Raw genomic sequence first — 15,000 nt, 5'->3', positions numbered from 1 at the left:
TAGAGTACAACACAATTGCACACTCGAGTCTAGTCTGTACTATAGTCACTCACACACACATGCACACATACTAATTTTTCTAGCACTATATTACAGTTAATCAAACGAAATAAGTTGTGCTTCCGGTTTGGTCGGTTGTGGAGGTATGTAGCCTTGGTGTCCCGTCTGTAGACTGGAGATACTCGGCACCGGTTGATACAGCGACGGTTGCATCGGAGGAGCATGATCCTGAACAACATCAGCCGGCAAGAGACTGTACCCAGACATGTAAGACATCGGCTGCTGTTGATCTTCAACCGGTCTTCGTTGCATCGGTGGACTCTGACCGGGAACAACAAACGAATACGTCGCAGGCTGTAACGACCGAGTCGTATCCTCTGTGTAGTGCTGCACTGGAGCCGCCTGGGAGGAGGCATAGCTACTGGACGGCGGCAACTGATGAGAGAATTGTTGCGAAACGAGATTTCCCGGCTGAAACGGAGGCTGCACAGACTGTTGGTGATTCACAACCTGAGAATGAACGGCCGGTGGTGGCAGGACATGCATTGATGGTTGATTGCCATACAATTGTGGATGTGTGGCCAGTTGTGATGACTGCATGTTCGATGCTTCTTGTCTGAGCTGAGACATGCCACCACCCACGGGAGCGAACTCTGTGACCACAGCAGGACCGTACGTCTGCAACGGCTCCATAGACGAAAGAGTCGACGTCTGAGTCTCTGGCTGTCCCATCGATTGGCTATAATACGAGCCTCTCTGCTCGGGTGCATATTGAAATTGATACTGAGGCGTCGACTGTGGCGGCAGACTGTAGAGCTGATGAGGCTGGGACTGAAGATGTCCAGCATTTGGAATGAATTCTTGACCATATGCCGGCATCTCGTTACTCTCAATTCCGTATTGTCTCAACTTAACTTGCTGCTCGGCCTGGACGCTTAGATGTAACTCCATCTGCCTCTGCTGATGCTGTAGGAGGCGTCTCTGTGTTTCGTCCTCGTGTGCTCTCGCCCGGTCTTCGATTTCTTTCTGTCTCTTCTGCCTCAGCATCTCTTGATGGTCTTCCTCCTCTTTTCTCTGTTGACGTAGTAGTTCTATTTTCTGCTGCAACTGAAGGCGTTCGAGGTCTATGCGTTCTTTCTCGAGTTGTTGCTGTTTCTCGCGGTTCTCCCTTCGCATTTTGTTCAATGATGTACGTGCCTCTTTCACACTATGCAGCTTCTTCTCTAGACCCTCATAATAATCTAGATTGACAAATGTAAATCAGTGGTGTGTGAGCGCGTGCATGTGTGTGTGTGTGTGTGTCAAGGTGTATGTGTGTGTCAAGGTGTGTGTGTGTCAAGGTGTATGTGTGTGTCAAGGTGTGTGTGTGTGTCAAGGTGTGTGTGTGTGTGTGTGTGTGTGTGTGTGTGTGTGTGTGTGTGTGTGTGTGTGTGTGTGTGTGTGTGTGTGTGTGTGTGTGTGCGTGCATACCCTTTGACTGCCCTTGCTGTTCGATCTGCGACAGAAGCTGTGGGTGCATCGCATTTAGAGAATGAAACAAAGTCTGAAACACAACTCTATTAGACCGGACACACAAGCATCTCAAGACGCCCGTACCTGTACAGATGAGTCTAATGCTATGCTTCTACCAGACGCAGACACTTGCTGCATTCGGGTGGTAAACAAGCCAACAGTTCGATTAAAGCTATCGATCAAAGTCTGATAATCACCACTTTCAACCTAGAAACACAAGCAGACTTCAATAATTATTATTGACACACACACACACACACACACACACACACACACACACACACACACACACACACACACAAGCCAGTAGTCACACCTCTTCCACTACTCCCACGTCTCTCGCTTCCGGTGATGACGGGTTTACAGCAGCAGCCGCAGCCGGAGCGTGTGACACAAAGTTTGGCATCTCGTACTCGGCTTCCAGTTGCTGTTGCTGCTCGGCATGTCGTCTCTCCCAATACGCACGATCTTCATACCGAGAATACTGAAAAACACACATCACACCTCATGACAACATTTCCGAATGTAATGAGAGTGTGGCACCTCGGGATTGGTTGCAACTTGTGGTGCACTTGGTCTAGCTTCAGATACAGACTAAGCAGACATGGACGTATAACAGTCAATGTTAGTGACAAACGTGTAACATGTTTTACAGTGAATGAAGAGCCGGCAGAAGGAGGTGGAGCACTAGCACTCGTGCCGACGGCAGTTCCATAGTAAGAATACAAATTCTGAAAATGCAATGAATTATATTAATTTAACCATCAAGATGAAAATGGTAACAGTGATAAACCAATTTATTAACACAATACGGTGTGTGTGTGTGTGTGTCTGTCTGTCTGTCTGTATGTTTATCTGCCTATGTATCCGTCTGTATGTCTGTGTATGTTTGTCTGTCTGTCTTTGTGTCTGTCTCTTTGTGTGTGTCTCTCTGTGTCTGTCTGCTGTCTGTGTCCATCTGTCTGTCTGTCTTTGTGTCCGTCTGCTGTCTGTGTCCATCTGCTGTCTGTGTCCATCTGTCTGTCTGTGTGTATCTGTCTGTCTCTCTGTGTTGTGTGTCTGTCTGTCTGTCTTTGTGTCCGTCCATCCGTCCGTCCGTCCGCGCGCGCGCGCGCGCGTGTGTGTGTGTGTGTGTCTCTTTGTGTCCATCTGTCTGTCTGTATGTATGTCTGTCTGTCTGTCTGTCTCACAGTCTGTCTGTGTCTGTCATGTGTGTGTGTGTGTGTGTGTGTGTGTGTGTGTGTGTGTGTGTGTGTGTGTGTGTGTGTGTGTGTGTGTGTGTACACGTGTGTGTGTGTGTGCGCTACGTCAACTGTCATATTGATATCAAAAATATTTAACTATCTAATAAAATATAGTACATGTACATACAGTGTATATTCAACGATGTCAACCTGACACATATGTAGTTACATAAACAATTTTTAAAATTAAAACGTCTAAAAATGGAACCACATACCTCCTTCTGTTTTTGTTTAGCGGCTTCCTCTTCAGACAGAGACAGGGCCAGAGCCATCTGTAGCTCATCTTCTTCTTGTTGTTTCTTGTCGTCTTCGTTGCTGCGTTTCGGTGGAGCTTGAGCCTCACGAAATAATGAGCTGTTCAAATATTCCTGTGGGAGCTCGTCTCCACCGCCATCATGAGATGTAGGGCCAGCACTTGATCTAATACTGTTACACACACGATGACATTATATTATGGTATTGAATGCACACATGTTGATGTCAATCACACCATACAAACCAATTGGGTATGTAACAACATCACGTGTCTATTTAGTTAAGCTGATTTGTGTAAGAATTTTCAATCAATGGTAATCAATTAATTAATTAATTAATTCAGTAAATTGCCAAAATATTGTTTATTGTACATGTCATACCAACTATCAATATAGTAAAAGTGCACACACACACACACACACACACACACACACACACACACACACACACACACACACACACACAAAGACGCACAATACACAAAATAAACAAAATTGGTGTGTAAATTAGAAATTAGAAGGATAATGATAACCTGGATGTTAACTTGGTATAGCACATGTCGCATACTCGAACTTCGTCGTCATACCCAAAATTCGGTATTACAGCCTTCTTTCCAGAGCATCGCTTGCACACTACTTGGCCACAGTTTCGGCAATGATGCTGACACAACAACCAATCAGCACAACACACCTTCACACACACACACACACAACACACCTTCACACACACACACACAACACACCTTCACACACACACACACACACACACACACACACACACACACACACTAGATATTCACCTTTCGAGTTGAAATCCCAAATGCAGTACGACACATGTGACAGGATGACGCCTCCGTGTCTGGTACCCATTCAGGAGCCTGTGACATAAACGTGACTACCAACAGTCTGAGTTGATATAAATATGTGCAAATTCCCATACAGCAGATGCATCTAGAAATGCCTCTCCCTCGGTGACAGGAGGAAAATCAAATCCTGTTGAAACACAAGGCCAAGAAACACTATAAACACTGAGGCTGCATAGTTTCAACTGAATTTCCTAATACAAATAATTTATATCGTCAACACCTTAAAAATTAATCATCCTATTAAGACTAATTTGTAAAATGTTGTGTGTGTGTTTGTTTGTTTGTGTGTGTGTCTCCGTGTGTGTGTGTGTGTGTGTGTGTGTGTGTGTGTGTGTGTGGTGTGTGTGTGTCCATCTGTCTGTCCGCGTGTGTGTATGTGTGTGTGTGTCTGTGTGTGCAAGTGCGTGCGTGTGTGCACGAGCAGTGTTCGAAATTCCCGAAATTCACTAGTTGCCAGTGTAACAAGTGGGCGTGGTCACAACCGCCTTGGACACCAGACCGTCTATGTTTCTTGCTCCCTATCACAAGGTTTATGCACAGGACAAATTATTTTACAAACAATTATAATTTTCGCACTCAAGCATTAATTAAAGCAACTCTGTTGACTTGTTAAACTAAAATTATCTTCAGCAACTGGTATAACTAATAACAACACCAATGGCAACATGGACCAGAGAGCAATGCAACTTTTAGAGAACTAATTATTCTATAAAGTAGTATTTACAACCATAGATTGGCTGGATTGAATTACCGTTCATTATCAGCATTCAAAGTAGATGTGTGAGGAGGTGTAAATCTTACGTTGAATTTGGCGTGCAGTTGTCCTCTAGTTCTAGACCGAATCTGATTGTTTTTTTCACTAACCATTTAACTAATTAGACGTATAGTGTAATTGCGTTTACCGTTTATCTCCTAATGCTGTTTTGATGAAAGGCGTATCATATGGTTTGCAAAACCATGGTGTGATATGATTTGATTTGCGTAATACAAGTAGATATATCAGCATACAGTACAAATACTGGACTGGATTTGACTACCTGGTTTGTAACATAGCACGCTACTATTTTAGCAGAAATCTCTACACACAGGGTCTGACAATAGTTAGCATACTCCCTCATGATGGACGACACAACAATTCGGTACGCTGTGGTATCACTGCGATAGTGATGAAGACAACTTCCTCTGTCATCTTGCACGCACGAGATTCGTGCTGTTAATCTCGTGCTGTTGACGCCCTGTTTCTTGCACAATGCTACTCTTGTTACTACGTGCTAAACAGCTGGAATGTTTTCATAGCTCCAAACTCTAAACCAAACTCAAGTAACCGCAAACCAACTTCCCTACTGCAAACCAGCATTCCTTGGAGCAGGTGCAACATGTAACAGGGTTGGAATCTGAAACCATAGTGTGAACACACCTACAAGTGTGCTGCTACCAGCTGTGTTGTGCTGTAGATCGTAGCAACACATACACTTGTACAGCACACACGCGTCTCTCTCTCTCTATTCCTCAAACATGAAGTCGCGGAAGTTAGGGCGCGTCTCCACTAGGGTTTAAACATGTTTACAACCTGTTTAAATCTAAACATGTTTAAGAATAATGGCGTCTCCACTAGCGTTAAACCTATTTAACTGTAAACCTAAACAGCTTTTGCTAACATGATTAAGAGGCAGTCTAACGAAAGCGGTTTAGGTTTAACGGTCACGTGATAGAAATGCGCGTTCTACAACGATGGATGTTAGTTCGTTCGCGCTGTTCTTTCTGTATCTTTGGAGACTATTGGAAGAAGACAGAACTAGGCAATGTCAGAGAGTGCGTAGACTGATGCAGAGGGTCAGGAGAGAACGATTTCAGCAAAGACAGAGACTCGTGTCTCTGATGGTTCTTCAGACGACCAGAAGACGATCTCCGACTGTCTGGTGCACAAGAAACAAATTCGCACAATACAACAAAGTCCCGGATAATTCTTTTAATAGCCCAGAATAAATGGACAAGTGGAGACGCTGTGTACTAAACATGTTTAGAGTCTAAACGTGTTTAACGTTAAACATGTTGAAAGAGCAACAAGTGGAGACACAGCCTTAGTAATGAGATGTGGTCACACTAATCCAACCTGCATGATACAAATGTTTTGAATACATTCTGCCTACTACAGAGTGTCACGTTACAACACAGTGTAAAAAATTGCCACTCAACAGTAACAAGATTAGCTAATTAGCTACACAAGCGCAATTTGACTCTCCAGAGACTGCAAGCCCCTTAGCGCCACAGACACAGCAGATTTTACCAAAGCTGGCGACTAGATTTGAAACATGCAGTCGCCAGTGGAAAGTTTTGGTCGCCATTGGCAAATTGGCGACTGCAATTTCGAACACTGACTGACGTGTGTGTGTGTGTGTGTGCGTGTGTGTGTGCGTGTGTGTGTGTGTGTGCGCGCACGCGCGTGTGTACCACACAACAAGTCCACAACACAAAACATCCATAATCAAATAATTAACTCCAACTCTGACCTTCCACTTTCATAATATTGTGCGTGTCGAAAATAGCTCGATATTGAGAGTCAGACCCCAGAGCATGATTCCACATGCCAATAAGTTCAACAATTTTGTCCTTGACCGACGACGAGCAATTACCCTTCACACACACAAGGACACACCAAAACACAAAGTCACCAAACACAAGAGCAACAGAGACAAGCAGTACAGTCTACCCTCGCCAGGTCACGCAGTTCATTCAGGAAATTCCTCTCGCATACTTCCTGGTGCATTCTTGATCCGCAGTTCTTCATACAAGCCTCTAAAACCTTCAGGCAGGACACACCACGTGCACTCGCTTGCTCAACTTTCTATCAACACATTCGAAATCTGCTTTCACTAACCAGCAAGCCGTTCAGTGAGACTATCTGGTTCTTGTCTAGGATCTTTTGTTTGATGGCAGCAACAGCGCTTTTCGTTCTGTGAAAGAGACGGTCACTTGTGTTTTGGTTTTCACCGATTTGGGGATACATACGCAATAGAGTTCTTGTCTCTCCGCTTCAGTACATCGCAGAGGCTCATGATACTGCCCCAGTCTGGTTCTAGATTGTTAGGACTGGTCGACTGAGCTGAAAGAAAGAATGACATACGATCACACCCCTCGAAAGGAGCCCCGCTCTACAAAACATTACGACTAAAATTTACTTAAAAGTTTGTCAAATTCTGCCTTCGACATTCTAGTCAGAAACCAACGCAGAGACTTCCTCAGTTGTGAGCTCACCCGATGAGTACACAATAACCCGTCAGAAACGACGTCATGCAGTCATGCAGAATGACGTCGGTCAGACTAAACCACTATTAATAGGTATTCTCATAGTTGACGCATGCGCATACAAAGTACTTAGGGCGTGTGTATAGTGCAACGATTGAGTGAGTTCTGTACTACTGTATCTATAGTGAAGAGAGGGCCCCAAGTTGGCTCGACGTGCTTGATGGCTGGTCTTATGAAGAAATTGATTGGAGGTCGTCGTGCAAACACGCGAACGGGTGATACAGAGTTTGACCGTTCAGTGACGAAATTCCGTCAAGTAGAAGGTCTGAGTAAGAGAGTTTATAAAGACACGAAAAGATGCACAGAGGCAATCTCATCGGCTTGTAAAGCTGCTCAGAAACTGGGAAACGATCTGGCCAATAGTTCAGTGGTGGAACAGACGGACTTGAAAGAAACGGCTGAGGATTTTAGAGACACAATGACAGAGATGTCAAAATTGGCTGCTCAGTTGCACAGCCACGAACAAAAGACAGTCATTGAGCCGATGAAGAAATTCTCACAGGTATGTCCGAGTGTGGACAGGGCAGTTCGCAAACGAGACCAGAAGATGGCCGAATGTGAAAAGCTGCAGGCAAAAGTGGACAAATTGAAAGAGAAATCGCCTCAACAGACGTCGAAATTGGAATCAACTCAACGTGAGTTGGCAAGATGCAAACCGGAATTTGAGCGAATCAACTCACAGCTTACCCAGGAAATACCATTTCTGTATGAAAGAAGGATAGACTATTTTGAGCCTTGCTTTGAGGCTCTTATTAAAAGTGAAATGCAATATTATCAACAGTGTTATTGTCTGCTGAATGATTTAGAAGAGAAAATGCATAGTGATGATGAAGACATGAGTGATGATGCAGTAGAGAAACGTATTCAACAGCAGTTGGGTGCAATAAAGGCATTGTCTATAGTTGCAAGCAATTAGAAATGTTTTGTTATTAGTTTTATACTTGCGCAGAGACATTGCTTTGAAATCTACTGGAGACTATATTTTAGTTAGTTGGTGGTCTTGATCCAGACCTGCTGATTTTAGTATTTATCGTATTGACTCGGTGTAGATACAAATGTGTTGATATAATTATTATATCATTATGTTTACTGTCCGTATACATTGTATGGGAGTAGTGTCTGACATCTGACCACGGAATGTGTCACAATACACATCACTGATAATAGTCATTTTTGTAAGTTGTTGAAAACGGTATCAGTGTCAGTAGACATATTTCTAAAGTTGTTGAATAAAACTGCACAGTCTGTCCATATCACAAGAAATCGATTAAGTCAATGAAATATCTGCTGCAGCTGTAGCATATGATAGCAGCAACATTGCATGAATGTCAGTGAGCACCATACTTTGATACAGTGATTCTTGTAATATACAAAACTAGGTGGAAAATACTGTCTTATTTATTCGTAGACTGATGGTGATTTGACTTTCTAATCCTGCGTAAAGCATCTTTTCTTTTCTTTTTGTAATCCTGTGTTAATGTCTTCCTATTTAGTTTCCACATACTCTCTATTTCTTCTATGGACTTTGTCCTCATGAACTGTATCACACCACTGGCCAATCTGCCTCTAAAATCACCAATAGAATCAAATGAGAAAAAGAAACCTTCATCAGCATTGACATCACTATCATTCTTATCCATAATTTCATGTGCTTCGTCTTCTAGCACTGCTTGGTGGTCGTCGTTTATTTCACTTTCTTCATCACTACTGCTAACCTGCTGCTTCATTACTCTCCTCGCATTCATTGATGATTTCTCTCGATCAAGAGTCATATTGACAGCATCGGTCTCAAAATTTCCTGTTGATTTTTTCAGCGTTTCCAAGAAAGAAAACTTATGGCTCCCTGTGTCACCAGAAAACTGTAAATCACTGTTTACTTGGAAAAACCTTTCTGTTGATACAAGAGGGCAGTTTGTAACTACTTGTCTTGTGTCTGGTTGTCTGACTGCCTGTGAGTCTTCTGTTTCAGATATGGTTTGGTGTTTGACTTCCAATTCAGCACATTTATCATCTCGTGGGTCAAATCGTTTCATTGATATTGCTTGCTTATTGCTCTTGCTCTTTGCCAAACAAGCTTTACTACTTCCCACTACCGAATGCAGCACTGCTAATGACATGTTCTTCTCTCTCTCATACTCATCACGATCATCACTCTCAAATTTATCTTCATTTTCACTCTCACTCTCGTCAAGAAATGCTCGAGTCACTTCAAACCGTCTGTCTTGACCGACTCGTTGCTGCAGCTTCATTAACTTCTCTCCACGTTTGCCCTCAAACTGTGGTCTAATGGGAATGAGGTCATCATCTCCACTGCTCCTACCATCACTAGTACTGCTTGTTGAACTCTCATTATCATTATCGTTATCATTATTATTACCAAATCCCAACCATTCATCAGCTACTTTTCCCGTAATCTTGTATGTGTGTGTTCTATCTAGCCTCTTCTCACTCATCAAAACTTTCTCTACGTCTTCATTCTTTTTTTCCGTATGTCTCTGCTGCTGAAAACGTTCATGATCACTGTACACGGACATGTGTGGGGAATCGACATCAGAATCGCTTTCAAACACAATGTGACTTCCCTTACACGTAGAAACAAAGCTTTTGAGTCTGTGTTTAAATCTTTTCCTCGTTTCTTCTACTGCAAGAAGTCTTCTCTGCTCAGACCTTTGCTTCTTTAGATTTCTCTTATTTTCTGCCATCATGAAACCTCGTAGTCCCAAGTTGATCGTAGCCCTCGCGCCTGTACCAAGCGCGCGCATGCACATGCACCTACCGCGCGCGCACAGTATCGTTTTTTACTCTAGCTAATTAGCTAAAGAGACGCGCTTGCAATAATTTTTTTGACAACGTTCTAACTAATATTGACTAACGCACTTGCAAATAGACAAGACAGTTTGACAACATCTGCAGTGTCATTGTGACTCAATAGTTGAGACAGCTGTAAATAGCTAGAGACAAATACAACACGTAAAAACCCAACTGGCTAACTAGAGTCCTGCTTCTTCGACGGCATCCCCCTCGTCATCCATAAACTGTTCGTAGACAGGATTCGAAATGCCAAAGTGTCCTCCGGAAAGCTTACCCATCATGGTAGACGCTCCAAATCCAGGCATAGTAGACAACGGTTCACTAGTTGGAGGCAGCTCGCCGTAATCTTTATCGTGATCTTCATCGTCCGGTGCAAAACTAAAACAAAATACCAACATATAGACGAAATTATACAAACAATTTAAAAATAAATTTATCCGACCCTCCACTGTGAGAATCACGTCTTTTAATGTAACAACCTGCGATGAGTGCGACTAACAAAATTAATAACACCAAACCACCGACACCGGCACTAATGTAAATGATAAGAGAACTATTATTGCTGCTCGTCGATTCCTTTTTAAAAATCTCTTTCGGTGCTGCAATAATGATAAACAAACATTAGTCCGAATTTACAAAAACAGTAAAGGCGTTTCTATTCACCTACCGACAAGGCAACCCGCATTGCTGGATGACTCCGGACAAAGACAGACATCGTAACCGTTGACCGACCGGTGACACTCCTCCTGTTCAGTACACGACTTGGACTCGTTACACTGACGAACATCTGCAATACATACGTACCATATATCTTTCACGTATAACAAACGTTAGTAAACACGTAATCATGTTAACTTGTTGTGAATTTTGAAGGCAAACTCGAGACGGAGCCTTCTCCGATAGTAGTCGATGCCGTTATGCTTATCGTATAGTCTCGTGTATTGTCCAATCCAGTGATAAGAGAAGAAGTCGCATTAGCAGGTACAACGTGCTCCTCTGTCACCAGCACTCGACCGTCGTCGTCCTTGAAGTAACGCAAGTAGACAGTGTAACCGGTTAGAACTCCGTTTACGTCATCTTCGATCGGTACCGTCCAGTTTATAAGTACCATCGACAGAGACAGTGCAACCACGTCGACCGTCCTTGGTCCGGCAATAGGAACTGAAGAAAAACGCATTAAAGTATTAAATGTAAATATTTATGAACAAATACTTTACTTGTTTCGAGTGTGTAAATACTAACTGACGATTCTGGTCCACAAACCTTGCCGTCGTCGACATCAATACATGCCGATACAATAATGTCGTATTGACGGTGACCGTCCAGCTTCGTGATAATAATGTTACGCTCTATTTCTTGACCATTGTTTGAGTCGAGATCGTTATACAGAACGTAGCGGAGAGTCGAAGGTGCGATACCGTCGATAGTGGAGTAAGTGAGTTTGTAAGCGGTCACGACACCGTTTCTGTCGTCCAACACAGGAGGGAGCCAGGACACGTTGACGGCTGCTGTGTGAGTGTCTGTGAACTCGGTCCTCGCAGCAAGATTTCTGACCGGACCAGATGGAGCTAAACATCAATATGTATGTATGTATGTGTATACAGATTTTATATATATATATATATATATTCATTAAAGCAAATTGCTTACTGTCTTGTGGTGTCTCTAACAACAGCCACGACTCGCTCCCTGCTCCTATAGAAGTCTGCGCTTGTATTTTTATCCGATATTCGCAATAGGCGTGTAGGTCTGTCAAATGGAGCGACAGGTTGCTTGTCGGTAAATAGAACGTCTCGTTTCCCGTGACAGAAACGTGAGGTGAAAAAGAGTCTTCCACGGGTTGTGCCAGTTTGTAGTTGGCTGATATGACGAAGACGATGTAACCAACAATAATACCGTTTGGTTCTAAAGGTTCCTTCCAAGTTACGATGGCACTACGAGCAGATATGGAGAGTAGAGTAAAGTTTTTGGGAGCTCCTGGTACTGCAAAGTACATCATGACTAACATAACGACATCTATAAATATAGATACGAAAGCTTACAATCTTCTGCTGTCCGCAATGTGACCGCACTCGACCAAGAACTGTACAACTCTTCACCTTCCACATTGCCTGCAGTCACAATGCGAACTTCTATCTCGTAGAAAGTAAATCTATACGTAAATTCAGACCACAGAAAAAGTCATTTTAATACTATTCGTTACATCCATTTAAAACATTTCATACTTTTCGAGTCCTTCGATAGTAAAACTTGTGGCGTCACGTGGGCCGGGATCGGCAATTTCTACGTTTGCCGCAGAGCCGACTCCGCCCGAACCTTCCGGTGACGGTTCCCAGTAAGCGACTTCATATCGCAGAAAAATACCGTTGAAGGCATAAGGAGACGGTGGCTGCCATCTCAAATATACCGAACTAGACGAACTCGTCTGACTCGTCACAATTGTCGGTGGATCACTGGGAGCTAAAACACGCACGGACACCATAATACAGCATGTTGTGTGCGTGCGTGAGCACGTACTATCATGCACCATCGTGTCTTACCTGCCAGAGTTCTAATGTGTATCGGTGCGCTGAATGGTCCCGGTCCGACTTGAGTATATGCTCGCACTTGTATATCATACAATACGTACTCTTCTAGGCTCGACAGAGTGATGTGATTGATGTCGGCGCTCACATTCAAATATTTTTCGAACACGCCAAATTGTGATGAGTTGTATCGCACTTCATATGTTGTTATTATTCCATTAACGGAAGTAGACGACGGTGGCTGCCAAGACACGACCACATGTTCAGAGAAAATTTCGGTAACAGAACCGACTAGCGGTGGTCTAGCTGGAGCTACAAGTAGACATCAAGTAGAAACTTTAGAATTTGCTGCATCTCGTATTAGGTAATGTTCCTTACCTGCTTGAAAGGTTTTAGATACTCGCGCGACTGTGAGATTACCTATCCCTCCTCCTGTCACCGCTGCCACCGCCACGTTGTAGTCTGTAAACTCATTTAAATCTGTGATAATCCACTGATGAAGTGAACTGTTCGATATGGTGATGTTGCCACTGAACGTCTGATTCCAATAGAAGACGACGTAACCGACGATGATTCCATTAGAAATGTCTGGTGTTCCCCATCTTACTCGTACACTAGTAGACGATATGGTCGTCACAGTTATGCCACTCCCGGCCGTAGGAGCACTGGGCTCTGCCAGAAAACACGCTTACATGTACAGAAAAATGAAAAACAGTATTTATCGAGTTGTTACATACTGTCCTCCATTGTTGTGACAACAATCGGGAAAGATGGTCCTCTCGGTCCGATTCCACCGCCTGTTCTCGCCGCCATAGAAATAGAGTAAGTCGAGAAGATGTGGAGATTTGTGATGACAGCACTTGTCGTGTAGGAGCCGTTCACCTTCTGATGATATTCGTGTCCCTGCTCATCTGTGTAGTAAATGTCAAATCCATCTAGTATGCCTGGAACGTGATGAGACAACAGAGTCGACCACGTCACTTCAATGCTCGTGGATGACAGAGATCGCACTGAGATGTTGTAGGGAGCCGAAAGAGGTGCTACAGGCAACACGACAATAGCGAAACGTTTTCATATTACAAAGACTGATAAAATAAGAAACTCACGAGCTTCTCCAGTCTTGACGATCACGTCGTCGCTTGCCGGGCTTTCACCAGAGGGATTAATCAGATAGACGGTAATGGTATAGACAGTGTGAGGAGCAAGAACCGTCAAATTGAATGTAAATGTGCTGTTGTCCACCACAATACTGTGGGTGGTAGCAGGTTTAGAAGTGACATATTGAATTCTATATCCTAAAACGATACCGTTGACTTCTTCAGCTCTAGGAGGCTAAACAATACAATAAAACAAAGAGCAATTAGCACTCAATATATGACAAAGGACATATACCGAGTCTCAAATAGTAAAGTGTAATGACCTGCCATGATAGTGAGATGCTAGTTGTTCCTGACGTTGCAATCACGTCAGTCGGTGGAATAGACGGTTCTAAAACAAACTATCGTCACTCTAAAATAAAATAAACAAAAAATGTGTCACTCACTTGCCGACATGGTAACGACATACGTGTGTGTTGACACGACACCCCAGAGTGAGTGACCGGGTGGTTCCTCAGTTTTAGCTTGTACAACGACACTATATTTTCTGTACGGTTTCAGTCCGTCGATAACAACGCTATGGACCGATCCATTAAAGTAAATCGGTGAAGAAACGAGACCAATAATCGGAAAACTTTCGTCGACATAAGTGAGTCTGTAGCCAGTGATGAGACCATTAGCTGGTCGAGGCTCTAACCACGACACCTTTATGGAGGAGGCACTCAGAGCTACCACAGTGACTGCTTGTGGTGTGGTAGGTGCTATAGAAAGCAATAAATCGATTTGTTTCTAAAACGTTTTATCTACAACATCAACATCCCATTGTGATACTAACCTGTCTGCATCGTTTCCACTGTTGTGCTCGGCACGCTGTACTTTCCAAATCCAATCTTATTTCTCGCTCGCACTCGAAACTCGTAATGAGTAAACGGATGCAAGTCGATCACGACGAACGCGTTGACCGATGCGGCAACGTTTCCATTGCTGGCCAGCACCCATATCCCCACCGCCCGATCTCTGTACTCGACACTGTACCCGGTGATCAGACTGTAACCGTTGAAGACGGATGCTTGCCACGAGACGAGCACGCTAGTACCGTTCAGTACATGTACTGTTTTTAGGATTGGATCAGTAGGCGGAACTAAAATGCAAGCAACGGTAAATCATATATATATATATAACACATATCCGCCCTAAAGATGGAAACACCACACACACACACACACACACACACACACACACACACACACACACACACACACACACACACACACACACGCACGCACGCACGTACACACGCACAGTTGTAAGTCATAAGTGTTACGGCGTGCTATTGATTTACCTTGCAGTAAAAGGGTGAATGTCGAGCTAGTGTTGCCTGCTCT

The 15,000-nt window shown here is 43.6% G+C and overlaps 4 protein-coding genes across 4 annotated transcripts in view; 1 reads left to right on the top strand and 3 right to left on the bottom strand.

Moving 5' to 3' along the window:
* Positions 1 to 7,163, bottom strand: part of LOC134183959 (hepatocyte growth factor-regulated tyrosine kinase substrate-like) — a 7,221-nt gene extending 58 nt beyond the window's left edge. The window contains exons 1-15 of the mRNA XM_062651552.1: positions 7,056 to 7,163; positions 6,886 to 6,979; positions 6,755 to 6,830; positions 6,587 to 6,679; positions 6,387 to 6,510; positions 3,951 to 4,003; positions 3,811 to 3,888; positions 3,544 to 3,671; positions 2,972 to 3,182; positions 2,166 to 2,243; positions 2,056 to 2,106; positions 1,829 to 1,996; positions 1,597 to 1,719; positions 1,471 to 1,543; positions 1 to 1,241 (exon numbers count right to left, since the gene is read on the bottom strand). The exon at positions 1 to 1,241 is cut by the window's left edge and continues 58 nt beyond it. Coding sequence (XP_062507536.1) covers positions 97 to 1,241; positions 1,471 to 1,543; positions 1,597 to 1,719; positions 1,829 to 1,996; positions 2,056 to 2,106; positions 2,166 to 2,243; positions 2,972 to 3,182; positions 3,544 to 3,671; positions 3,811 to 3,888; positions 3,951 to 4,003; positions 6,387 to 6,510; positions 6,587 to 6,679; positions 6,755 to 6,830; positions 6,886 to 6,979; positions 7,056 to 7,086 — 2,526 coding nt within the window. The 5' untranslated portion in view covers positions 7,087 to 7,163 and the 3' untranslated portion in view covers positions 1 to 96. The remainder of the gene's footprint in view (positions 1,242 to 1,470; positions 1,544 to 1,596; positions 1,720 to 1,828; positions 1,997 to 2,055; positions 2,107 to 2,165; positions 2,244 to 2,971; positions 3,183 to 3,543; positions 3,672 to 3,810; positions 3,889 to 3,950; positions 4,004 to 6,386; positions 6,511 to 6,586; positions 6,680 to 6,754; positions 6,831 to 6,885; positions 6,980 to 7,055) is intronic.
* A 93-nt stretch (positions 7,164 to 7,256) lies between these two features.
* Positions 7,257 to 8,297, top strand: LOC134183965 (bridging integrator 3-like). Its single transcript, XM_062651559.1, has one exon. It carries the CDS (start codon positions 7,343 to 7,345, stop codon positions 8,096 to 8,098), a length of 756 nt encoding a protein of 251 aa, XP_062507543.1. The 5' UTR covers positions 7,257 to 7,342; the 3' UTR covers positions 8,099 to 8,297.
* A 235-nt stretch (positions 8,298 to 8,532) lies between these two features.
* LOC134183963 (nucleolar protein 8-like) lies at positions 8,533 to 9,890 on the bottom strand. The gene has a single exon (XM_062651556.1). It carries the CDS (start codon positions 9,885 to 9,887, stop codon positions 8,577 to 8,579), a length of 1,311 nt encoding a protein of 436 aa, XP_062507540.1. The 5' UTR covers positions 9,888 to 9,890; the 3' UTR covers positions 8,533 to 8,576.
* A 122-nt stretch (positions 9,891 to 10,012) lies between these two features.
* The window catches only part of LOC134184035 (protein sidekick-2-like), a 9,026-nt gene continuing 4,038 nt past the window's right edge, over positions 10,013 to 15,000 (bottom strand). Inside the window, exons 10-25 of the mRNA XM_062651638.1 lie at positions 14,958 to 15,000; positions 14,451 to 14,756; positions 14,062 to 14,376; positions 13,939 to 14,006; positions 13,625 to 13,850; positions 13,256 to 13,558; positions 12,897 to 13,190; positions 12,534 to 12,830; positions 12,219 to 12,453; positions 12,036 to 12,145; positions 11,644 to 11,976; positions 11,211 to 11,561; positions 10,849 to 11,154; positions 10,661 to 10,780; positions 10,436 to 10,592; positions 10,013 to 10,371 (exon numbers count right to left, since the gene is read on the bottom strand). The exon at positions 14,958 to 15,000 is cut by the window's right edge and continues 308 nt beyond it. Coding sequence (XP_062507622.1) covers positions 10,173 to 10,371; positions 10,436 to 10,592; positions 10,661 to 10,780; positions 10,849 to 11,154; positions 11,211 to 11,561; positions 11,644 to 11,976; positions 12,036 to 12,145; positions 12,219 to 12,453; positions 12,534 to 12,830; positions 12,897 to 13,190; positions 13,256 to 13,558; positions 13,625 to 13,850; positions 13,939 to 14,006; positions 14,062 to 14,376; positions 14,451 to 14,756; positions 14,958 to 15,000 — 3,663 coding nt within the window. The 3' untranslated portion in view covers positions 10,013 to 10,172. The remainder of the gene's footprint in view (positions 10,372 to 10,435; positions 10,593 to 10,660; positions 10,781 to 10,848; positions 11,155 to 11,210; positions 11,562 to 11,643; positions 11,977 to 12,035; positions 12,146 to 12,218; positions 12,454 to 12,533; positions 12,831 to 12,896; positions 13,191 to 13,255; positions 13,559 to 13,624; positions 13,851 to 13,938; positions 14,007 to 14,061; positions 14,377 to 14,450; positions 14,757 to 14,957) is intronic.

The sequence above is a fragment of the Corticium candelabrum genome, chromosome 9 (genome assembly GCF_963422355.1).
Source record: "Corticium candelabrum chromosome 9, ooCorCand1.1, whole genome shotgun sequence".
Classification (NCBI taxonomy): domain Eukaryota; kingdom Metazoa; phylum Porifera; class Homoscleromorpha; order Homosclerophorida; family Plakinidae; genus Corticium; species Corticium candelabrum.
This window is presented reverse-complemented; position numbering and strand designations above follow the sequence as displayed.